The sequence below is a fragment of the Mytilus californianus genome, unplaced genomic scaffold (genome assembly GCF_021869535.1).
Source record: "Mytilus californianus isolate M0D057914Y unplaced genomic scaffold, xbMytCali1.0.p SCAF_10, whole genome shotgun sequence".
NCBI lineage: Eukaryota > Metazoa > Mollusca > Bivalvia > Mytilida > Mytilidae > Mytilus > Mytilus californianus.
Window position 1 is genome coordinate 39959153 of NW_026262582.1, and position 26187 is coordinate 39985339.

Sequence of the window (26187 nt, forward strand, 5' to 3'; positions counted from 1 at the left end):
ACCATTTGCTACCTCTGTAAAGGTAAATGGAATGCCTTAAAACAGTAACACCCATAAAATATCCATTTTGTACATCTTTTACAGAAACTCAAACTTTGTACTGTAATTCTCTACAAATATGCAATAATGTGAATCTTATAGTACTAAAGTAGAATTATAACCAAACATATTATACCTAAACATAATATGTTTGGGTATAATTCTTCTTCATGTCTTTAATACTAAATGAAATGCACAAGAATAACAAAAGGAAAATGTTTCTAAATTTCCATTGTTTTGATATGAATTACAAACATAGTAATATTTCGAATTGAATATGAATTTTCAGCAGATTCCAAACAAAAAAACTAGAAATCACCTTAGTCTAGAACAAATAATTTTCAGACTTTGGAAAGGAAAATTTACATTTTTAACGGGATTAGTAAGTGATCAATTTCTTTATTTCAGATTATTATAGCTGCAACAGTATTTGGTCAGGTGTACAAATTTTAGAGGAATAGTGAGTGGAAATCAAATGAACTATGAAGAAAAATTTTGTGAGTTAATATTTGTTTACAAATACTTTTGTTCAGACTTCAGCTTTGAGAAAAAGATTTTTGTAATTATACAACTATTATGGGATATGTTGAATGTTATACATTTGATTTTATGCATCAATATAAAATAAGTAACATGATTGCCAATGAGACAACTTTCCAACAGAGTCAAAATGAAGCAAATTAAAGCAACTATAGGTCACTGTACAGCCTTCAACAATGAACATGACCCATATTATAAATTCGCTTTAAAAGTCCCTATCATGACAAAGTAAAACAAATGGCAAATTTTGTAATAAAACAACAATAAATGCAAACCAAATAAGACATCAATATCAAGTTGAGATTATCTTGATTATTGAAAACATAAGAATCGTCCACCTTTCAATGAAAGATGGATAATCAATCTGACATCAGATGTAATCACACAACACTTACCATTACAATACACAAAAGAGAAAGTTAAAAGATTAAAGGAATTGAAAACTTTGATAATTTTCAACTGGTAAACAAAAATGAACCAGTAAGTTTTTCTACAAACTTTTTTCCTTACATCAAATAGACAAAACATCATAAATTACTTAAAATTAACAGCCCTCATTCATGTTGAAGAAAAAAGCTCAAAGTCTATGTTAGTCTTGTTCAAGTATAAGTTCTGAATTTTCAGTTGTTTAGTTTAATTGTCACCACCCAAATAAATCTGTCTGTATTTAAGGATATATTTTTAAATGGTTCTTTGCTTTGTCCCCAGTGCAATGCGTTATGGGGGTCCTTCCGGTCTTGTTAGCGCTGTCACATCTGCAATTCTTGTCAGATTTTTATCCGGAATTCTGAAGGAAAAATCAGTTATTGATTTTGGGAAGTACGGCGGGCGGGCGGCTGCCAAACAGTGTCCTGAATTTACTCATAAACCGTTCAACCAAAGCTTTTCAAATTTTAGTGTGTTGTTACTGATGACAAAATGGAGGTCAAGTTCGATATTGACGATTTTCACTTTCACCGTTCAGGAGTTATTGTTCTTGAAAGATTAAAAAATGGTGTTTCCAGTCGTGTCCGTGCTTTAACTCATGGACCGTTCAACCAAAGCTTTTAAAATTTTAATATGTTATTACTGATGACAAAACGGAGGTCAAGGTTAATATTGATGATTGTCACTTTTACTGTTCAGGAGTTACGGTCCTTGTGATATTGAAAAATGCCACGACACAAATTAATGTTAAAAAATCCAGTTTGCTGTCACTCTGACAGCCTCTTGTTATATAACTTATATCATAGGTTTATATCAGCAATGTCACTTTACAAGTTCGAATATCAGTGCTGGTTAACTCCATTTTAAAGAGTTATGCTCCTTGGAAATATAAATTATATGGAGAGTGTTGGCGCTCTCATCATCATGTACAATTATTGCCAGATTTTTATGAAACTTGTATCATAGGTTTATAATTATATCAGCAATTTGTTGGACAAATTTGAAAATCAGTTTTGATCAATTGCTCTTAAAAGAGTTATGCCTCTTTGAAATACTAATTATATGGAAAATTGAATTGCTAGCGCTATCATGTGTACAATTTTTGCCAGATTTTTAGAAATTTGTATCGTAGGTTTATATCAGCAATGTGTTGGACACGTTCCAAAATCAGTGCTTATAAAATATTTTTTAAAAGAATTATGCCCCACAGAGGTATTATAATTATATCGGAAATTACATTGTATTAAATTTGCTCTCATGCGTTGATTTGTCTGAAGATATTTATAAAAAGTTTTATAGAACAAAGTTTTTATTTTTTTTTAATCAGGAAAATGCGTTCCTTTATTAAAATAATATTTATTTTTATATAAGGAAATCCCAAGACTGGTGAAAATGGATAAGAAGGATTTCCAGAAGTTTGAGGAAGATGAAAGATCTGGTGATATTGACCAATACTTTACCAAGATGCAGCTTGCTAATCTCTCTGCTTATGAGACGCTTCGATACAGAAATATGAAGAAAAATTATGAAATGATGGTTAAAATGGGTAATAAGACAAAAACAAACAAACAAACATGTACACGCTTTTCACCACTTTTCACACAATTACACGCTTTTTTGTTGTTTTGATTTTTTGGTCGTTAGTGATATATTCTCTGGTTTTTTCATTATTAGACGATAAACTGTTGGATCAGTTCTCATAGTACCAGCTGTTTTCTGATGAACTACCTAGTTTTGACCAGGCAAAAGCAACATATATAGTTTGTTCAATGGGAGCAATGGCAGAGATAATAGATGAAATTTTAGATGGCAAAAAAACGTTATGACACTCTTTCAAAGCTTGATAAAGCTATTTTAGTTCAGCCAATATCAATTCTGACTGTGAGAGAACATTTTCTTTTCAATTATAAAGAAATTCACACTGAATTCTGATCAGAACTTGACAATGATATATTGTGTGCCTTGTTATCAAGTAAATGTAACCAAACTGGCAGTTGTTTTGAATTTGTACCTAGTGGTGTTGCTTTTTAAAAAGCAGCAAAACAGACTACTGTTGAATACAATAAAAGTTTATAGTAGAATATTGTTTTTTTTATTAACAAATTTGTATAATGTGAAATTATGAACATTGTTCATATTAAAAAGTCCGCATCTACGTCGCGCATTTTCACAAGTTTTTTGACATGATTTCTCATTGTTAGAGGTTGGCAAGTATGCATGCATGGAAACAATAATTGCAGTATATGAAATTTGAAATATGGTATTTTTTATAATCGAAATTTTCAGAGTAGGTTAGACTATAAAAATATAACAGACACTGGAAACAGGACAACAACACATGTACATCGACCTGTTGTTACACTGACATATTGTGTGTTCTTGTTGAGCTCTGCATCAATAATTGAACATATACTAATGACAACCATATCAGAGTTGAATGGATCCTTAAATTATTATTATCTTTATTAAAGAATTGTCAGTCACAACAACTATCTATATTTATGCGTTAATTGCATAATATGTGATTCTGTTTTCACCTGCTTCTTGTTTTTTTTATGGGGGTTGAAAAGAAATCAAGCAACATCCATTTTCTTCTTGCTTGTTTATTTGTCATCTTGGATCAACAGGTGTTTTCTCTCTGTGACAAAAGAACGCTCAACTAAGATATAGAATTATCCTTTTTCAAAGTGCACGAATGATCGCATTAAAAATCATTTAGGATGTCTTGTTCCTTATCCATCTTCGTATTAAGGTTGTCAAGAATCAAAAAATATATTATAACGCTGACCTTGATGAGAACACCTAAACAAGCGCAAGCAAGACAAAAGTCAGTTTCAATCAATAACAATTTGTTTTACGCAATAATAGCACAGTTTTATTTATTTGATTTTTATTTGGAAACACAATTTGAAGCGATGATTTCCCTAATTTGAAACGGGGAAAATTGGCCAGGTGCTGGAGCTTATTGAAAACCCTGGTATTGGAAATTTAAAGAAATACACTGAGATGATAAATAGGGAATATCATATGGCTTTTTCAATATCACATCCATATCAACCCGAGACACCAATATAATCCCAAGAGCTCTGCTCGAGGGATTATATTGGTTGAGGGTTGATACAGTGTGTGATATTGAAAAAGCCATATCATATACACTTTATTATATACATATACTTCACGTAGATGTTTTTTATGAAACATGACGTCATACAGGTAAGGAGGTTTGAAATGACGTCATACAGATTATAGGTTTGACATGACGTCATACAGATTAGGGGTTTGATAAAGCCTTTGCAACAGTGACTGCAATCGATGACGTGACGTCATACAGATTAAAGGTGTGATAAAGCCTTTGCAACCGTGCTGATATCGATATCATCACGGGTGGCTGATACAGCACGCTTGCCAATGATTGTATTACACATACAATTTATCTGTATTTACTACTAAGTATATAATAAAGATAACTAATATCAGGCTATATAATATCATAGCCTGGTGTAAAATTGTGACAAACTGTAGAAATCTCTATATATATGTACACTATATTTAGCCCCATGGTATTATGGTTAATAAAAATGATAGATTTGAATAATTTCAGCAATTCAACCTTATTCTATGGTAAAGCATTCTAATGCAACATTGTTTGTAACGTTCATTTTGATTGTATAACGTCACCTATGTTCATGGCATCAATTCAAAATTGATGCTATGAAAACGTACGGGGAAGCGCAGACAAAGTTTGACAGATTGTAAATGTATGATTTAACGTTGTTTTCTGTCAGTTTCATTAGAATGGAGATAACAATATTGTATTTTAAGCTCTGACGGTATCAATTGGTGCATCGCCAGTAAACTTAATTTCGACCATCAAATCACCAATTGATGCCGTCGGAGCTTAAAATACAATACAGTTATCTCCTAAATATCAAACTACCTTCAATAGCTTCATGGCGTAAATATACAAACATAACAGAGCTATGTTCGTATTATTGAAGCAGGGATTCCATTGTAACAGAAGAGTAATCTGAAAACTTTCTCAAAGATATTTTATTTTCAGGTCTACCAGCACAGAAACCTGAATTCATGAAAGCACTGAAGCAGAAACAGATTGTAAAGAATACTAATGAGTCGGGTTTTAATGAAATTAGAAAACGTAGTGCAGAAAAAGTTAAAAGAAATCAAGGTTTTTTATACTTATCTTTAAATTAATTCAACTAATTAGTCAAAATGTTAAAATAAATTATCATTGGCTGAAAAACATACTAGACAATTATTTTATGCCCCACCTACGATAGTAGAGGGGCATTATGTTTTTCGTTCTGTGCGTCCGTTTGTTCATCCGTCCGTTCGTCCCTCTGCCTGTCTGTCCTGCTTCAGGCTAAAGTTTTTGGTCAAGGTAGTTTTTAATGAAGTTGAAATCCAATCAACTTGAAACTTAGTACACATGTTCCCTATGATATGATCTTTCTAATTTTAATGCCAAATTAGAGTTTTGACCCTATTTCACATATTTTCACTGAACATAGAAAATGATGGTGCGAGTGGGACATCTGTGTACTATGGACACATTCTTGTTTAAGCTCTCAGGTAATTGGTCATAGAGTTGCAACCTTTGTTTAGTGCATTATATAATTGCATAAGGGCTATTTCATTAAAATGTATGTGGGAGGGTAGGAAGGGAAGTTTAATTATTAAATGTGGGTCATGGGTCTTTTTTCAGTAGGCATCTATTACCATTATGCAAAATTATCTAAAAAATGGTTCTTGGTTGAAGGGATATTTTGAGTCCCTTCCTACCCTCCCACATACATTTTAATGGAATAGCCCTAATGTAATTAACACTGATTTAGAAATAAAGAGCTTTTAAAAAAGATATATAAGAATTGACACTTTAAATAGGACCAGAAAGGGCAATATTAAAAAAAAAACTTTAAGAAAATGTGACTATAAGAGTTTTAGTAAATATAGACACAAGATTTATGCCAGCTGCTACAAGAAATGTTCTTTTGTATGAAAAATATGATCTAAATAAAATATTTTTTTTTTACCTGTATATGTATGTTTGTTTATTGATAAGAAAATACTGAAATTATTGTGAAAAATACTTCTTTGTCTATACAAATTCCTTGGTGTAGATAAATTTCGTTTTCCAAAATTACCGAAAATATTAGAAGTTTGACTATTAAGAGAAATGCGTTAGGCCAAACACACGAAAAATATGTGTTAAGTGTTCAATTTTAAAGAAAAATGTGGAAGGTAGGGATGCATTCTTTTTTTCACCGGATTTCAGAAGGAAAAATCTGTTATTGATTTGGGAATGTATGCGGGGCGGCTGCCAAACAGTGTCCGTGCATTTACTCATGAACGGTTCAACCAAAGGTTTTCAAATTTTAATAAGTTGTTACTGATGACAAAATGGAGGTCAAGTTTAATATTTACGATTTCTCACTTTCACTGTTCAGGAGTTATGGTTCTTGACAGATTGAAAAATGGTCTTTCCAGTCGTGTCCGTGCATTAACTCATGAACCGTTCAACCAAAGCTTTTCTAATTTTAATATGTTGTTACTGATGACTGAATGGAGGTCAAGTTCAATATTGATGATTTTCACTGTTACCGTTCAGGAGTTATGGTCCTTGTGATATTTAAAAATGACAGGACACAAATTATTGTTAAAAATTCCGTTTGCTGTTGCTCTGACAGCCTCTTGTTTTTTTCTTTGTTAAGTTTTTTCATCATGAGTATATCATCATCCATAGGAGACTTGCAATTTTGTCCTGCAAAACTACCAATAGTGCCAAGTAAAACTGTAGGGAAGTTGTTCTGAGGCCTACACAAAATATGGAATACTTTTGATGACGTAAAAATAGGATAGATAGGAAAACCTGGCTAACCGCAAGTATTTTATTTTATTTTGGTCTAAGCATAGAGGTCCCTTGAAACTTTTTCTTTTTTGTACCATAGGCAAAATGTGATATATAAAAGAGTTTGTCATTAATTACCTGAAGTTCTATGGTTTAACCTGGACATTTTAATCTTCCCCCATAAAAAGAAGTGACTGCCAATCAAACAAACTTATTTGTTTAACAGGTCAAACAGACAGTAATTTATCTAAATCAAAATTAGAAACAAAGAAGAAGAAAAAAGTTACTCAAAGAATTGATTCTGATTCAGATGAGGAATGGAGACCCAGTTCAGAAAAACGGAAAAGAAATTCAGGTTCTTATTTACTTACTGTAGATTCAGAAATTGCTGCGATGTTTTCATAAATGCTAAAAATGTGACAATACCGTGTTTTGAAATACATGTTGTAATTAAAACTTCTTTAATAATTTTTTTGCAATTGCATTAAGAAGATTTCACTTTTTGCCAGAGGTCAAGGATTTGCAATATAAAATGCATGCATTAATTTCTGAATTAATGGTAATTGGTTTAATTAAATAGGGTGTATCATTTCATGTTTCTCTCATTTGGTTCAGTGTAGCTTTTAAAGAAAATTTGACAAAACTTTTGAAATGTTTTGAAAATCATGTGAAGTACCTGTTGCTACCAAACTCAAATTATATAAGGAAAAAACATTATCCTCATTGAATGAAATTTGTTGAAAAAAAACAGGGCAGATTTTTGTTGTCGTGCCTGCGACTTTTCAAGTTTTGTCGCAGAAAACTCGACATAGGGATAGTGATCCCGCGGCGGTGGCATTAAATAACTACTTAAAAGCATAATATTTCAGAAGGTAGAAGACCTGGATGCTTCATACTTTGTATATAGATGCCTTATGATATGAAGTTTTCGTCTGTTATATGTTCATTGTCCTTGACCTCATTTTCATGGTTCAGTGACTACTTGAAAAAAAAGTTAAGATTTTTTGTAATGTTAATTTCTCTCTTATTATGAGTAATTCATTTATATGTTTTTTCATGGATTCATTTATTTTCGTGGGTATCAATTTTCGTGGATAGAGGAAAAAAGAAGTTTCGTGGTATACGTAAATTCGTGGATCGCTGATTACAAAAAAAAAAAAAAAATCAGATACGTAATTCGTGGATTTCTTTTTGATTTAAGAGATCATATAACCTCCTTGGTTTGATCAATAACAAAAAAAAAAAAAAAAAAGAAGGAATTCATTGAAAAAGTTTTGAATATGTCAAAATCCTCGCTTGGTCATTCTAGGTTAAAGTGTACATTGAAAACTTCTATTACAATAATGGACAGAGACAACTAATTATTTGTTTGTTTTACAATTTATGAATTCTTGTCGGAATTTTATAAGGCGTTCAAAACTCTTAAGATTGAAAGCTCATTTCCGTAATCACGATATAATAATCAGTCATATAAGTAAAAGAAGTGAAAATAAATGTTCCTGTCATAAACAATATTACCTACGGGCAATATCCCCGTACTTCATCCTATAGATTTTTAATCACCAGTAAACCAAACTATGACACGGTAATTAACAACTTGCAGTTATTTTCCATGAACAGTTTTAATCAATTTTAAAAATTAATTTTTAACTGATATTCGATATATTTATTATTGATTTAATCAAAATACTTGTATTTTCTTTCAATAAAAACATGTGTTATGTTACAATGTTTATCGTTAGTCAACACTATACTAGAACTGCATAACATAATCCGAAATAAACATGCGCTTCCATACACATTTCTCGGGATTATTCTTCGTTGAATTCTTAAATTCGTGGTTTGCTGTGACCCACGAAAATTGGTATACCACGAATAAAAATGAATCTACAGTAACTATATTTGATATGTGCATTCTGTGCAAGGTCTTCATGTCTGTCAGACAGTTTTCACTTGACCTCGACCTTGTTTCGTGGATCAGTGAACAAGGTTAAGTTTTCATGATCAAGTCCATATCTCAGATACTATATGCAATAGGTCTACAATGTTTGGTGTATGTAATGATTGTAAGGTGTACATGTCCATTTGGCAGGTATCGTCTGACCTTGACCTCATTTTCATGGTTCAGTGGTAATTGTTTAGTTTTTGTGTTTTGGTCTGTTTTTCTAATACTAATAAAATTGAGAATGAAAATGGGGAATATGTCAAAGAGACAACAACCCAACCAAAGAGCACACAACAGCCAAAGGCCACCAATGGGTCTTCAATGCAGCAAGAAAATTCTGCACCTAGAGGTGGTCCTCACCCTAAATAAAATTGTGTACTAGTTCAGTGAAAATGGACGTCACCCTAAACTCCAAAACATATAAATGAACTAAAATTTAAAAACATACAAGACTGTAGGTCAACTATATTTGGTGTATGGAAATACTTTACGATGTACATGTAAGTCTTGCAAGTTTTAATTGACCTTGACCTTATTTTCACGGTTCATTGCTTAATTTTAAGTTTTTGTGTTTTGGTCTGTTTTTCTAATACTGTATGCAGTAGGTCAACTATATTTGGTGTATGGAAATATTTTACGATGTACATGTCAGTCTGACAGGTTTTATTTGACCTTGACCTCATTTTCACAGTTCATTGCTCAGTGTTAAGTTTTTGTGTTTTGATCTGTTTTTCTAATACTGTGCAGTAGGTCAACTATGTTTGGTATATGGAAATATTTTACTATGTACATGTCAGTCTGGCAGGTATTATTTGACCTTGACCTCATTTTCATGGTTTATTGCTTGTGTTAAGTTTTTGTGTTTTTGTCTGTTTTTCTTTAACTATAAGCAATAGGTCAACTATATTTGATGCATGGAATGATTTTAAAGTGTACATGTCTGTCTGGCAGGGTTCATCTGACCATGACTTCATTTTCATGGTTCATTAGTCAATATAGAATTTCCATGGTTTGGTCTGTTTCTTTTATACTATAAGCAATAGGTCATCTATATTCTGTGTATGGATTGATTGTATTAAAGGTGTACATGTATTTCTGCCATGGTTTATCTGACTTTGACCTCATTTTCTTGGATCATAAATGTTAATATGATACTTGTAGTAAAACTTTATATGTAGGACTATCAACATAAAATCAATGGTCAGTATAGTAGGCAAGACATTTCAGCGTGTGCACTCTTGTATTAATGAGCGGTATCTGTATGAAAACAAGGTAACATTATACAATTTACTAAAAAAAATCAAAGAAAATGAGAAGAGAATATCGTAACTTTTTTTCAGCATTTGAAGTACCAAAGAAAAGGATAAGAAAAGAAAAGAAGGAACAAAATAGCTTAAATTCTGAAGTAAGTGGCAAGTCTGAGTTTGTTACTTCTTTTACTTTTTCTAAGAATTTATTGAAAACTTTATTCTCTGTATTTCTCTGTATTCTAGTCAACTGAAGAAGCTTATGGAATAGATATTGGTCTTGTTGGTTTTTGTCATATCTTAAGTTGTTGGGTTGCTGTCTTGTTTACATGGACCACATATTCATTATATAAATTATACTTGTTGAAAACTAATTCAAGTCATGTTTTTCATTACAAATTATTTCTCTTCAAAACTGCTGTTTTTTCCACTAGGTTAATGTCAAAAAAAATATTTCAAAATCTCTAGTTATAAGGATACAAATTGGTGCTAATAAACATTCAAATCAGCAAACTTTTAGTAAGAGGGTTGCAGAATATCTCGGTTTTGCAGTGCAAAATTAAAATCTGGGCTATACTAGGAGCATTTTGGATATTTAATATTAAAATTTAGGGGCCCAGACACAAAACTAGTCGCCAAACCAATGGTTGACGGCTAAATATAGGCCTTTAAAAAGAGAATAGTGGCACATGATTATAACGGAAGATTTAAAAAATTTTATGCAAATTTCAGGATCATTAAAATTAAATGGCATGTAAATGTCAACTATACAATCATGAAGTAATAAATGTTCTGTCATTGAAACAAATTTTTGAACATTCGTAATTGTTCTCTTCAGGATGAAAATGTCAGGGGAGTTTCTGTTGAAAGAGAAGAGACTGGGCAATCAGGAAGACATAGATATCCACAGAGAAAAATTCCTTTAACTAATTATATGTATTTAGAAGTACCAGATGATGATGAATTTATTTGTAAGTTGATTCAATTTTTCATCTTTTGCATGTTCAATGGTGCGCCACCTTGTGAAATTTTTAAATCATAGTCGAACTAATGAAGCTAATGGTTATGTTCATCGATAAATTATTTATTTTGAATCATGTCTGTATTAATACTCATTAAAAGCATGTTTCATGGATTGTATTTGACATGAAAAAAATCCAAATAAGCAAAAACTAAACATGCTGTTTGGTTATGGCATGAACTGGTTGTCAAAGCACTTGATATATGCCAGAACTGCTCATAAGATGCTCAAAACAAATTAAATGATAATCTTTCTTGTTACAGATTGTGAAGATTGTGAAAGAGAATACGAAGGAGACTGTCTTGTTCACCCCTGTATAAACATATTTGATTCTCAGGTATGACTGTCAGGATTACATAATTATAGTCGAACCTTGTTGTGTCGAAAACTCGGATGAGTCAAAGTAATTTCTCGGTACCGGTAAAATTTACGTTTAAGCAATGCATATTTACCTCTGATGAGTTGAACTGGGTTGATTCGAATACTCGGTTAAGTCGAGTAAATTTCATGGTCCCGATGATGTAAAATTAATGTAAATTGACCCCGATGTCTCGAAGTTCCAAATGATAAAAAATTCAAATCGGATGTATTTTTATATGCCCGTCAAATTTTTGACGGGACGTATTATGGTATACAAATGTCCGGCGTTTGTCCGTCTGTCTGTCCGTCTGTCTGTTCGGCTTAAACATGTCGCACTGTAACTTGAGAATGACTTATCCAAATTTCATGAAACTTAACATAGTTGTTTCTTATGATGGTCAAACGATCTGTATACTTTTTGGTGAAAATCAGATTAAACAGGACTTAGTAACTAAAACAGGTGTGTGTTTTTTTTCACATGTCACGCCGTATCTCAAAAACAATTTATGATTATTGCTTTAAACTTTACACACTTCTTAGTTATATTAATCTTAAGATCTGTATACTTTTTGGTGATGATTCAAAATTTTATTTTTGAGTTATTGAGTATTTTGTAAAAAAGGGGGGGGGGGGGGGTTTTCACATGTCGCGCCGTATCTCAAAAACGATTTATGATTATTGCTTAAAATTTTACACACTTCTTAGTTATATTAATCTAAAGATCTGTATACTTTTTGGTTTTGATTCAATTTTATTTTTGAGATATTGAGTTTTTTGTAAAAAAAAAAAGGGGGGTTTTCGCATGTCACGCCGTATGTCAGAAACTATTTATGCTTATTGCATAAAAATTCACAGACAAGACGACGGGCGTATCATGCGCTCATGGCGCAGCTGTTTATTTATATTACTTAATCATTTCAAAAAGAGATTAAAGCTGTGTAAACAAACTTGTTTGTATAACAGTTAAAATGACATGTTTACGGTGACAGGTAATTAACACCTTTGTTGATCGTCCAAGCAGAACTTTAGTGTGTTGAACATATTTCACCTGACATAAAAAACGAAATGAATTTAAATGACCAAGCAGAGATTAAAGATTCTTTAAAATTCAAATTCATTAATTACAACAAATAAAACGATAAACACAATTATGATAAATTTATAATAATTGAATGCAAAGCAGACTACCCTCATCAGAGATTTTCAGAACTTGTGTTGGTCCGTGAGTGATTTCATCATTTATAGTGACTGACCTTTGTAAATATTTGTGTTTGTGTATTGATTTTATTATACCCCCGCTTTAAAAAAGTGGGAGTATACTGTTTTACCTCTGTCTGTCCATCTATCCATCCGTCAGTCTGTCAATCCGTCCCATGAATATTTTTAGTCGCATCATTCTCAGGAACTACATTACAAGGATTTCTGAAATTTGGTTCAGGGTTTATATAAGTCAGCTACAAGGTGTGATGCGTTTTCAGATTCATCACTCAACAACTTCCTTTTTACCGAACACTTACATCATTTTACACATGACATCCAAATTGAGAATTCTTGTCACATTTTTCTCAGGAACTACATTACAAGGATTTCTGAAATTTGGTTTCAGGTTTTATATAAGTCAGCTACACCGTGTGATGCGTTTTCAGATTCACCAGTCAACAACTTCCTGTTTACCGTCAAGTATTTGGGCTGGGGGTATCATCAGTGAGCAGTAGCTCACAGTTTCACTTGTTTGTCAATGTTTTGCATCTATACTTGTTGTTTAATTATTATGACGGACCAACAAATATGGAGTTTGAATACATAATCATAAAGTGTCATATCGAAAAAAGGCACACCGTCCAAAATATCAAGTTTACACAAATCCCAAAACCGACAAACCGTATTTTATGCATTCAAAATTTATGACGACAAACTCAACTGCGGATGAGTCAAACCTCGGATGACTCGAATACTTTTGTCTGGTCCCTTTGACTTCGACATAACGAGGTTCGACTGTAGCTATTTGATATATAGTTGATCATTTGCCAATAAGAATTGATTGACCCCAGACTCGGTCAATACATATGTGAACTGGACTAGGTGAAGACATCATAGAATGTAGCTTATATTGACATGGTTTTTTTGTTTGTTTTATTTTAAGAAAAAAAAATTATCTGAATCTCATAACAATGACTTTTCTCATTTATTCTTAAGTGATTTTCATTATATGTTTCATTGAAATTATTTGTAGACCACCACAAAGAATGAAAGAAGAGCAATCAACACTTTACCTGATGGATTGTCTGTTAAAGAGTCGAGAATACCTAATGCAGGACTAGGTGTCTTTGCAGATAAAACTTTTCCAAGCAGAAGCAAATTTGGGCCATATCAAGGGGAGATAACTAAGGATGCTGAAACGGCTCATTATACTGGATATGCTTGGCAGGTTATTGTTTATTTATTATGAAAATTATTAAGTGATAGAATTGTTTTGATTGTTAGAAATTTTTAGAATAAAAAAAGAGAAATGTAAACGAAGGAAAAGTCACATTTAAATAGCAAATACCCAGATAATTGAAGTTTTTCAACACTGAATACTGTGATAGTAATACTACATTTACATTAGGGATTTAATTAATACAAAATCTGATATATTTTGACAGGTCTCCCCATATACTCTGACATGGTAAAAAATAATATGCAAAATAATGGGAATGATGGGACTTAGAATAAAGTATTAAATAAACTCATCATTGATAATTTCCATAAAATACAACTGTTTTGAAAGCCATTTTGGAGAATCAGTTTTCCCTGAGGAGGGCCAGGTCAATATTCCATGTCTAAAAAAACCAATTTGGTCATTTGCCGACGGAGGTTCAAATAACATAACACAACCTAATTCCTTTCAGACATAAAAAAATTGAAAGAGTTTTAAAAGTGTTAGTAATTGCTCCTTGTTGATATTTGGCTAATTATTATAGATGCTGTAAAGATACACCTGGCATTTTGAAGCCTCTAGTTAATAATGAATTATCATATTCTAGATATATCTTATTGCAGATTGTTCTCTCTTTATAGATAAAGTTTTGTTTTTTTGTTTTAGATATATTTAGATGGGGCTCCAAATTATTTTATAGATGCTTTAGACAAGTCGAAATCTAACTGGATGAGATATGTGAATTGTGCAAGAAATGAAGATGAACAAAATTTGATTGCATATCAGTATAAAGGAGACATATATTACAGATGTTTTAAAGACATAGAACCAGGAAACGAATTACTAGTATGGTATGGCCAGGATTATGGAAAAGATCTCGGAATAGAACGAATGAATATAACATCTATACTGAAACCAAAATATATCAATGGAGAAGGTAGGTGTACTTGTTTTGTAACATGGTATGATATTTTATGACATGTCTTATTGAATCCTTTTATTTAAATGAAAGACAGTACTCCTGACAACTATTTTGATAAAGGAGCTAAGTTGATGTATTCACCTTTTAAAAGAAGGTATATGTAGTGGTATCATGCACACGAAACCACAAAAAGAAATGATAAATAAAGGTCTCCCCTGAAAATTTTGGTGGTTTAGATTAACATATAACATATCTTGCTTGATCATGTCTCCCCTTTGAAGAAAAAGACAGCATAGCTTGTTTTGTCTTGTCTTTCTCATACAGCCTTGTCCTGGCTAAAACTTTTTATCTTTTGACACTGGCTTATGATATTTGGCATGAAGCTGTATTATCACAAGACAATGTTTTACATATCATCATGACCTTCATGTGTCAAATAGGATGTGACATTGACCTTTGAACTCGAGGTCATATCAACAAATTAATTTTTAAGAAAAATGTATGGATTGGTAATGGGAGATTTGAAGACAAATTTAAAACCATTTTAAGTGTAGAATTATGTAAGGCTGTTTATTAATTGACCAGTTGTACTCTTTAGCATATTATATAGATATAAGAAGATGTGGTATGAGTGCCAATGAGATAACTCTCTATCCAAGTCACAATTTGTATAAAGTAAACCATTATAGGTCAAAGTAAAACCTTCAACACGGAGCCTTGGCTCACACCGAAGAGCAAGCTATAAAAGGCCCTCAAAATGACTAGTGTAGAACCATTTAAACAGGAAAACCAACGGTGTAATCTATATAAAAAACGATAAACACTTATGAACCACATCACCAAACGACAACCACTGAACAGCAGGTTTCTGACTTAGGACAGGTGCAAACAAATGCTGCATGTTTAAATGTTTAACAGGCGCCAATCTTCACCCTAACCTGAAATAATAATGCAACATCACAACATAGAAAGATACACTATAAAATATCAATTGAAATGGCTTACTCAATCAAAAGACATATTATCAAAAACAAGTAAACATACACTGAACGAATAAATTTGATCTATGACACAATGTAAATACAAAATTAATAAAAAAGGGTGTGAGATGTAAAACAAAATCAGGAAGACAACTATGACCTTGGACAAAATGCTGTTAAATAAAATAACGTACAAAGGTAAATCAAATAATTTTGTTGTAAGGAGTACATGGAGCACGGAAATATTTTTTACAAAATAAATAAATTATGGTTTCTATTGACCTGGCTACTCTTTTAAATATAGTGCCCAATTTTACGCCTGGTTTAAGTGGTATCATGGTATAAAATTTACGCCTGGTTTCTGTGTCATTTACAAGCATCACATTTCAAGTGAATGCATTATTTGTTAAACTTTATATCAATTGAAGAAATCCTCATTTCCTATAGGTTGTTGACCTTCATGGTGACAATGAGACTACATATGTTCCTATTAAACCTTGAAGAAATCACATTTTCATTTTCCAAAACAAGTGTTGTTCAAAACTTTGCAAGAGTAATGTATGGAGTGCCAATGTCAGTCAATTTATTGTGTTACCATTTTTTCCAAAATCTCAAAATATGTTCTATCCTGTCTACATGAACTTATATCTGCCTTCTGTAACCATTTAATATATGACCATATGATGTATCATATTATGCATCGTGTAAATCTTGCAAATTTCAATTTGTCCTGTTTTGAAAATATGTGAAGTTCATTATGTTTTTTTTTTTCAGCCATTTATAGGTGTCCATTGTGTACTGTTAGCTTCAGCCATGAAAGATATGTATCAAATCATCTGAAGTACCACCATAGTACAAAACTGGAATGGCTGCTAAATCCATTATCATCTAAAACAAACATCATAGTGCAATATCAATGTGGAATTTGTAGTATGTCATTTTGTGTTAGCAGTTTCGCTAAACAGCACCATAAAATTTGTCATGGAAAGGATATTATGGAAAACATAATTAGAATACACAAATTACAAAATGAAGATTCATCAAGTTCAGTTCATAGATCTAACATGCAGTTAACAGTTCGAGGTCAACAGTCAAAGGAACACATGAAAAGTCAAACTAAAGAAAAGCCTTGTAAATGTGGTAACTGTGCTAATGGATTTTGTAAGAGTCAGCTTTTACAGATACATTTGAGAAGATATACATGTGATAAACCTTATAAATTTGATGAATGTGGTAAAGGATTTAGTCAGAATGTGGACTTACAGAAACATATGAGAACACATTCTGGTGATAAACCTTATAAATTTGATGAATGTGGTAAAGGATTTAGTCAGAATGGGAACTTACAGAAACATATGAGAACACATTCTGGTGATAAACCTTATAAATTTGATGAATGTGGTAAAGGATTTAGTCAGAATGGGGACTTACAGAAACATATGAGAACACATTCTGTTGATGAACCTTATAAATGTGATGAATGTGGTAAAGGATTTAGTAGGAATGATAGTTTACAGACACATATGAGAACACATTCTTGTGATAAACCTTATAAATGTGATGAATGTGGTAAAGGATTTAGTCAGAGTCAGAACTTACAGAGACATATGAGAACACATTCTGGTGATAAACCTTATAAATGTGATGAATGTGGTAAAGGGTTTAGTGTAAATCAGAATTTACAGACACATATGAGAACACATTCTGGTGATAAACCTTATAAATGTGATGAATGTGGTAAAGGGTTTAGTGTAAATCAGAATTTACAGACACATATGAGAACACATTCTGGTAATAAACCTTATAAATGTGATGAATGTGGTAAAGGGTTTAGTGTAAATCAGAATTTACAGACACATATGAGAACACATTCTGGTAATAAACCTTATAAATGTGATGAATGTGGTAAAGGATTTAGTAGGAATGATAATTTACAGACACATATGAGAACACATTCTGGTGATAAACCTTATAAATGTGATGAATGTGGTAAAGGGTTTAGTGAAAGTGGTAACTTACAGAAACATATGAGAACACATTCTGTTGATAAACCTTATAAATGTGATGAATGTGGTAAAGGGTTTAGTCAGAGTCATTGCTTACAGACACATATGAGAACACATACTGGTGATAAACCTTATAAATGTGATGAATGTGGTAAAGGGTTTAGTGAAAGTGGTAACTTACAGAAACATATGAGAACACATTCTGGTGATAAACCTTAAAAATGTGATGAATGCAGGGTCCGACACTTACGGTTGTCCGATTGCCCGGGGCAAGCTAATGCCGTATTCGGACAAGTAAAAACATCATCTTGGTTGTCCGATCGGGCAAGTGAAAAAAAAAGTGTTATATGATTAAAATTTTACAAAACCAATAGTGTCTGTTGTTTTGTCCATAGATTACTCAGTGATAACACCGCACGGTCGAGTAAAGTGGTCTTAACCCCCCTTCAATGCGTATATTTCGTCAATTGTTCGCACTGAATTCCCCATTTTACCAAAAATAGATCACGTTTAAAAATATTGGCCAATCAGGCGGCCGCGGCGTTGCTTCGTCATTATCGTTATCCATCGGGACACCACTCGGGCGTTTCCGACGCACGTGTTATTCCCACCGACCAATGGAAAGCGGAGGTCTATTATCGTTGTTCTAACTTTATAATTTGACATCGGATGTGTATTTCCCTAAGATGGAAAAACGTAAAAGCTTGAAAGAGAAAATGAAATTAAACTTTAACAAATTTGTCAGTTGTTGTCAGTTTATCAAGAAGGATTTTTTGAAATGGCATTTCTTAGATAAATTATTATGAAATAAGTATCTCTATGTAAATGATCCAATAGTATATTTTCATACTCCATAATCAATTTACACCCCATATACATGATAACTATATTTTATCTGCATGTACTACATTACAACCACAAAAATAGCATGTAAAAGTTTGGGCATGTAGATTTCACTTTCGGACAAGTAAAAGTAATAGGGCACTTACCCAACTGGACAAGTTGGTATAAAAGTTAATGTCGAACCCTGGAATGTGGTAAAAGATTTAGTGACAGTAGTAACTTACAGAAACATATGAGAACACATTCTGGTGATAAACCTTATAAATGTGATGAATGTGGTAAAGGGTTTAGTCATAGTCAGCACTTGCGCTCACATATGAGAACACATACCAGTGAAAAACCTTACAAATGTGGTAAAGGTTTTAGACAGTTTGAAAATGTGTCTAATGACCCCGGCTGTCAACCAAGATGAACGACATGGCTAAAAATAAAAGTAAAATGCAAGATTTGCCTATTACATGTATTTCGAAAACCACTATGAATAGAAAAAAAATCAGAATGTTGAGCTCTTATCATTTTTAAAAAAATATAATAGATAGATAGAAACTTTAAAAAGAAAAAAATGATCAGCAATACAAGATCTACAAGTAAGTCAACATGACCAAAATTGTCAGATGACTCCTTATAAGAGTTATTGCCTTTTAATGATGAATTTTACCAATTTTTTGTATCTTAAAAACTATAAAAGATAGAGAAAATCTAAAAACAAAAATGATCAGTAAGACAGGACCTACAAATAAGTCAAACGTAAAAAGAAATCTTCAGTTGACTCCTTTTTAGAGTTATTGCCCTTTAATAACAATTTTTACCAATTTTTTTTTGTATTTGCCTTTTATCTTAAAAACAAGCACACGGAGCCTTCATTTTTTTCTGCTTTTGTAGTTCCTTTATTCATATACTTTCAATTTATAACAGTCTTTTAAATATCTTGTTATTTTGAAACAGAGTAGGGAACATCCTTAAATAATAATTTTTATGTATTTTTTGGAAAAATTATCAGCATAAGAATTAAGATAAGATCTACAAGCATGTCAACATGACTAAATTGTCAGTTAACTCTTAATGGTTATTCCCCTTTTATGATGATTTTTACTCAGAAGTACCTCATTTCATGGATTAGTGATCAAGGTTAAAGTTACATAATTATGGTTCATACTATAAGCAGGAGGTAAACTGATTGGTGTGTGTTATGATTGTAAGGTGTACATGTCAGTAAAGCACATTTCATCTGACCTTGCTCTCATTTTCATGGTTCATTGGTAAATACAAAAAAATGTATTAAGTTTTTGTGTTTTGATCTGTTTTTCATGTACAATAAGCAATATGTTGACTTTGTTTTGTTTGTGGAATGATTTTAAGGTGTACATGTCTGTTTGGCAGGGTTCATCTGATCTTGACCCAGCTGAGTTCTCGAAAAGTGGTTTTTCAAAGTTTTGACCAATAAAATTTGCAAGAGGACCAACACAACTTTTGTCTCACTTTGACGGAGTAAAAAAAAAGACATACAATGTAGGCATGCTGTTTTCTCATCAACAATGTATTAGTTTGTGATGAGGGCAGTTTACGGGGAACCACTAGTGGTAGGTCAATGATATTTGGTATGTAATTTTATTGGCATTAGCACATCTCATTTCCATGGTGATTATTTGGCCTCGCCTACTCGGTCATGGTCTATTGATCACTTTGAAACTTTTGCTTAGCTTACATGTTTTAGTTTGTAATTAGTTCTGTTTATCATTTGTTCATGGGAAACCACTAGTGGTAGGTAAATAATATTTGGTATGCAGTTGTATAAGCATTGGCACATCTCATTTCCATGGAGATTGTTTGGCCCTCTACCTTCAGTCATGGTTCATTGACCGTGAATATTTTGCATAACTCGCATATTAAAGTATTGCTAATCTACTTACTAGTACACTTGGTACAATCAAAAACTTAGTAATAAATTGTTCAAATAAGGCCTTTGACAAAAGTGGAATTAATTGCTTTATGAGTGTCAAAAATTCATTCGGAAGTACTTGATAAATTGCATGCTTATATTGGTAATTAGGGTGCCGCCCTATAGTGATCAGTCTGTTCGTCCGTCTGTCCGTCCGTCCGTTCGTAACAAATTGTGTCCGCTCTATATCTAGAGAACTGTTATAATTTCAAAGTTTATACTTGCCATGTATATAAACCAACACCAGAGGGTGTGTCATAATTTATTTACAACTTCCTAGGTCAAAGGTCAAGTTCAAAAACTTTGGTTTCAGTTGACAACCCCATGTCCAATGGTAAAGATCGTGTCCGCTCTATATCTTGAGAATCGTTATTTCAAAGTTTATACTTGACATGTATATAAACCAACACCAGAGGGTGTGTCATAATTTATGTACAACTTCCTAGGTCAAAGGTCAAGGTCAAAAACTTTGGTTTCAGTTGACAACCCCATGTCCAATGATAAAGATACAAATTTTTTACCACACATTATTCACAGCGGGGCCCACAGAGATGGCTCCCATCTCAATGATATCTAGTTTCGAATCTGTTCAAAATTTTGATTTTTCTACCCTATATAGCACTTTGCCTCATAATCTTATTAAGAAAAAATCCACACACCTAATTAAATGGGCATTTAAAAAGTCAGAATGTGAATATACATTTTCAAACTCTTTTAGGTCATTTTTTAGTAACAACAAACAAAAGGACTATGTCAATCGGACCTGCTTTGATACTATAACTGCCCTTGAATTTTAACTAGACGCTATGAAGATTCCGTATGTCGTCAATTTATCAGAATTCCAATGGGGACTAACTGTGCACCACTTATTGTGGACCTGTTTCTATATTGTTCGGAGTTACAATTTATAACTGAAATCAGCAAAGACCCATCAAAACAACGTCTGATACAAAAATTTAATAACACTTTTAGATATTTGGATGATATATTGGCTCTCAATAATGACGACTTCAGTATGTACACTGAAGAGATTTTTCCTGCTGAACTGACTTTAAATAAAGCTAACACTAATAAGGCTAAAATAAAAAGATTGTATGTTTGCCCAAACGCGACCGACCCAAAAAAATCCCGCCGACTCAAATTCTTTTTTTGCCGATTTTTTGAAGAATTTTTTTTTTTTCGGATCTTTTTCGTGTCCGCTCCGTCATCGTATAAAACTTAATGTTCGTCGTCTTTGCGTTTGAGGGAAAACGGTACTATTACATTTTCCTAGCATTAGGTTGGCCTTTTGTGTACCCAAGGCAGGTGAAGGAAGTCAACTTAGGAGCGCTGTGATTGGATGTAAGGGTACAATATATTTTTTTTATTTATCTATGAATAACTGCAGTGTGTATATTTACAATATAAATTTTGAAACCCATTGAAATATTTTCTAGAGAATTATTCAAAAAGACTTCCAAAATTTCATAAATTTAATGTAAAATGACGGTGGGCATGGATAACATAAACAAGCTCCGTTGGAAGTTGGTCATGATACTATTTGGCTTCAATTTTTAAAACAGAGTAATAAAGTACTAACACCACACATAACTGTTTTGTCCAGGTTTTTATTATAAAAAGGGGTAAATTTAGAAAGCGTTAGTATTGTCGCCTATGGCAGAATAAATAGTACCGTTTTCCCTATACTGAAGATAGCAAGGGAAATCAAAATCAATCAGACTTCAGTTATATTACACTATTTTGAAGCTTTTGATTAATACGTTTGATTTTTATCACCAAGAATAGAAATTTTTCACTGAGACCAATACTGTGTTGAGAAAAGTGCTGAGTCATCATAATAAGTCAAATTGATGGGTACTGATATAAAACTTCATTCTAGGATTTCAATATTAACTATATTGTATAAAATGCACCTAACTCTAGTTCTTTTGTATTTGTTTTCACCTTTCGCAATGATTAATTCAATTGGAAACACCAGAATTCAAGTCGCGACAAATATTTTTAACTGAAATATTTGCCTTTTTTGCTGTGTAATTCCCTAAATGTATCCCTTGGGTATTTCTCAAGACATAATCTATTAAATTGGGAAATTGTCTGGTTAAGTTTGTACTGTTTATGGAGTAAGGCAATATTTGGTCACAACAGAAGCATTTTCAGTATAAAATTTGTCCATCTAAGAAAAAAAGAGGCCCAATTGAGGCTAAATTTAGGTAGATTTTATATTCTCCTGTGTAAAGAATTGATCACATTCTTGGCAATTCATGCAGCAAATGTTTGAATAGTGCTTCATTTTGTAGTTTCTATCTTTTATTATATCAAGCATATATAATTTTTCATTTTCTACTGTTTGAAAAGACTTTTGTTGGAAATGAATACTCCCAAGGGACATAATTCAGCTTTTTCATAGACTGATACAGGCAAGAAAGGCAACTTTACAGCTGAGTATTTTGCATATTTAATGTTATAAGTGTCTAATATCTTTGTTTTTATCATCCCAAGACAGAATAATGGATTTTATAACAAGTTCTGAAATTTTGAACCACAATATGGCATATACTAAAGCATGGAATGGAGATTAGTATGAAAAATCTTGAATTTGTGCTTATGTTGTAAATTTTGGATAAATTGAATACAAATTGAATGGAATTGTCATTTTTATCTGTTTGAATGGTACTGTTTATTATTCTTTTTAAATAAGATAAGATATGATTGGATACAGGTAGTTTATTAAGCCTTATCTGAAAGAAGTACAGAAAGAGGTAAACCAGCATATAGGGGTGGGGACATGAAATGGTCCATGTTTCTTTAGGTAATGGGGACATACAAGAATTTATTATAGCCAAGGTTTTCACAATAACCCAGTATAGCATTAATGGTGTCATAAGAATTCTTTATATCTTTATGTCACAGTATAGGGAAAACGGTACTATTACATTTTCCTAGCATTAGGTTGGCCTTTTGTGTACCCAAGGCAGGTGAAGGAAGTCAACTTAGGAGCGCTGTGATTGGATGTAAGGGTACAATATATTTTTTTTATTTATCTATGAATAACTGCAGTGTGTATATTTACAATATAAATTTTGAAACCCATTGAAATATTTTCTAGAGAATTATTCAAAAAGACTTCCAAAATTTCATAAATTTAATGTAAAATGACGGTGGGCATGGATAACATAAACAAGCTCCGTTGGAAGTTGGTCATGATACTATTTGGCTTCAATTTTTAAAACAGAGTAATAAAGTACTAACACCACACATAACTGTTTTGTCCAGGTTTTTATTATAAAAAGGGGTAAATTTAGAAAGCGTTAGTATTGTCGCCTATGGCAGAATAAATAGTACCGTTTTCCCTTGAAAGTAACTGTGAATAAGATTAAAAGAAAGCGTTAAGAGACGCAGTTAATCGATATTCGATGTTCTCGGTTTTTATCTAATGATTTAACGAACGGTTACTTCTGCTTTGGCGCCGGCTACTTTAACTTGAATAATTACAGTGATCGATCGAGGAGCGTAATATAACGACTGGATTATTCGGGTTACGGCTACTTCAACATTGTCAAAAATAATATTTTCACAAAGTTTTCATTTTTTACCAAGTCGATGAAACATTGATAATTAAAGAAATTCAGACATAAACGATTCATTTACTGAAGAACAGAGATTTAAGCATTGACTTTCTTTTCAGTGTGAAGCAGATTATTTAATAAAAAGACAACTTTTATCACTTCATTCACTTCCGGTACTTGTTACACGAGATCGTTCATTAATCTAACTTTCGGCGACAAAATAAGTTTGTTACTTCATTTGAACGTGATAAAAAATGCCTCTAGTAAATGTTTAATCCATTTATTGCATTAAAAACGTTATATTCCTTTCCAAATAGCTTGTCAAACATCGTTTATTTTTGTAAATTTTCTTCGTCCGCCATTAACTGTTTTCTAACTTCGGATTGGAAACGGACCAGATATGACCGAAATCCGTATTTTTACAATAATAACTACGGACGCATGAATGGAACAGCTGACAAGGAAATTGGTCCCAAATGGAAAAATTACGCATTCCACACGCATTAACAGACTATTTGTTAGATTTACTTGATTAATGTATATAATTTCATATATATGGATTGTTTCAAAATATTGATTAAACTTGCTTAATTAACTCTGGGACTATAATACTAATATCAATATATATGGCCCAGCTTAACTTTGTATATCTTTTGATGAGAAACACTGAATTTCATAATCATGATAAGCAAGATAGTTTTTTAATTGAATTGTGATTTATATATCATAATTTCTTTATCTTTTTGTCATAAAAAAAAATCTTTTTAGTGCTAGCTGAGACTACTATATTATAGTAGTCTCAGGTGCTAGATATTTAGTTGGTAGTTTCTCACAAGAAACTAAACTTAAAGAACTTTGAATTTGAACTTTTTAATTGTATACTCAGATATGAATTGAACAATATAAAAAGAACATTATTTACATATGACCCTTTGTACTAAAGGTAATAAAAACCAAACATTGTAGCACAGCCTGCAAAGGAGCACTTCTCTTTCAAATCTCACCACTTCTCCCTATCAGTTTCAAAAAGAGAAGTCACTTCTCCCTACGATTCTGAAGAAGTGTGAGCCCTGCATGATTATGCATTTAAGGATGTACTTAGGTCAGGTTTTGGAATTTCTGTCAGATGTTTGGACTCTGGTTTTTTCCAACGATACAGGGTAAAATATTTTGCCCCATGACCCCCATTTTTTCCCCATATATAATACTTCAATTAGTAACTCATAAAAGGTCATATACTAAAATTTAAGCAGATTGTAGATTTCTTCTCTTTCCATTAGTTTGCTTCTTAACTTAAATGCTCTTGAAGTCTTCTGACTTATAGTATCAATTTTAAATTCTACATTTTTTCTAATTTCACCAAAGTACATCCTTAAAGACTCACCTTTTTGCCTGCAACAGTCCAATTCATCATTTGATTTATTGTAATAAGTATGTGAAATTATTAATACTGAGATATAAAAAAAAATGTTGTCTATGGGTTCGAATTATTTGAATAATTGCATGTCTATAGTTAAACTAAAAATATTTTCAACTAATAAGATCAAATTTAAATCTTTTCCTGAATGATCACCATGTCTTACAGAGTCATGCCTTCATCATTTTCCTCAAACAATTTCAACTACTTGTTAGCTGAAAGTCTTGTTATAGTGATAATAATATTTATGTGATCAACTTTATAGAAAATATGACCATCTGGCTGCTCATTTACCTTATCATCATTAAAAAATGGTGTTTGATTAGGACTAAATTAGAGTTCAGGAGCCCCAAGAATGCAGGATTTTTGCACCATTTTAGAAAAAAAAAAACCTCGCCGTGATAGGCGAAGAGCAAGCTCGTTGCACCGGACGTCTATGACGTCCGCAATCCTTGCCTGCTACTTTAATTATTAATCCTGCTACTTCAAAACCTAGTGACATCCCTGTAAAGAAGTAAAACATGTGAAAATGGCAGACAGTTTTTCATGGCTTTTGATTGTCTCTACAAAGGTTTGACGGAAAAAAAAAGATATACTGTTTTAATATTTTCATGCAAATTCTGATAAAAAAAAAGAATTTGCCTACCTACC

At 32.2% G+C, this 26187-nt stretch overlaps 1 protein-coding gene across 1 annotated transcript; it reads left to right on the forward strand.

Moving 5' to 3' along the window:
• Positions 1–448: 448 nt before the first annotated feature.
• On the forward strand, positions 449–18773 carry LOC127718109 (zinc finger protein 665-like). The gene is made up of 10 exons (XM_052224048.1): positions 449–536; positions 2377–2551; positions 5066–5191; positions 7098–7226; positions 10157–10221; positions 10902–11034; positions 11348–11421; positions 13678–13872; positions 14530–14800; positions 16540–18773. The coding sequence occupies exons 1-10, from the start codon at positions 522–524 to the stop codon at positions 17988–17990; spliced, it is 2634 nt and encodes an 877-aa protein (XP_052080008.1). The 5' UTR covers positions 449–521; the 3' UTR covers positions 17991–18773.
• Positions 18774–26187: the final 7414 nt, after the last annotated feature.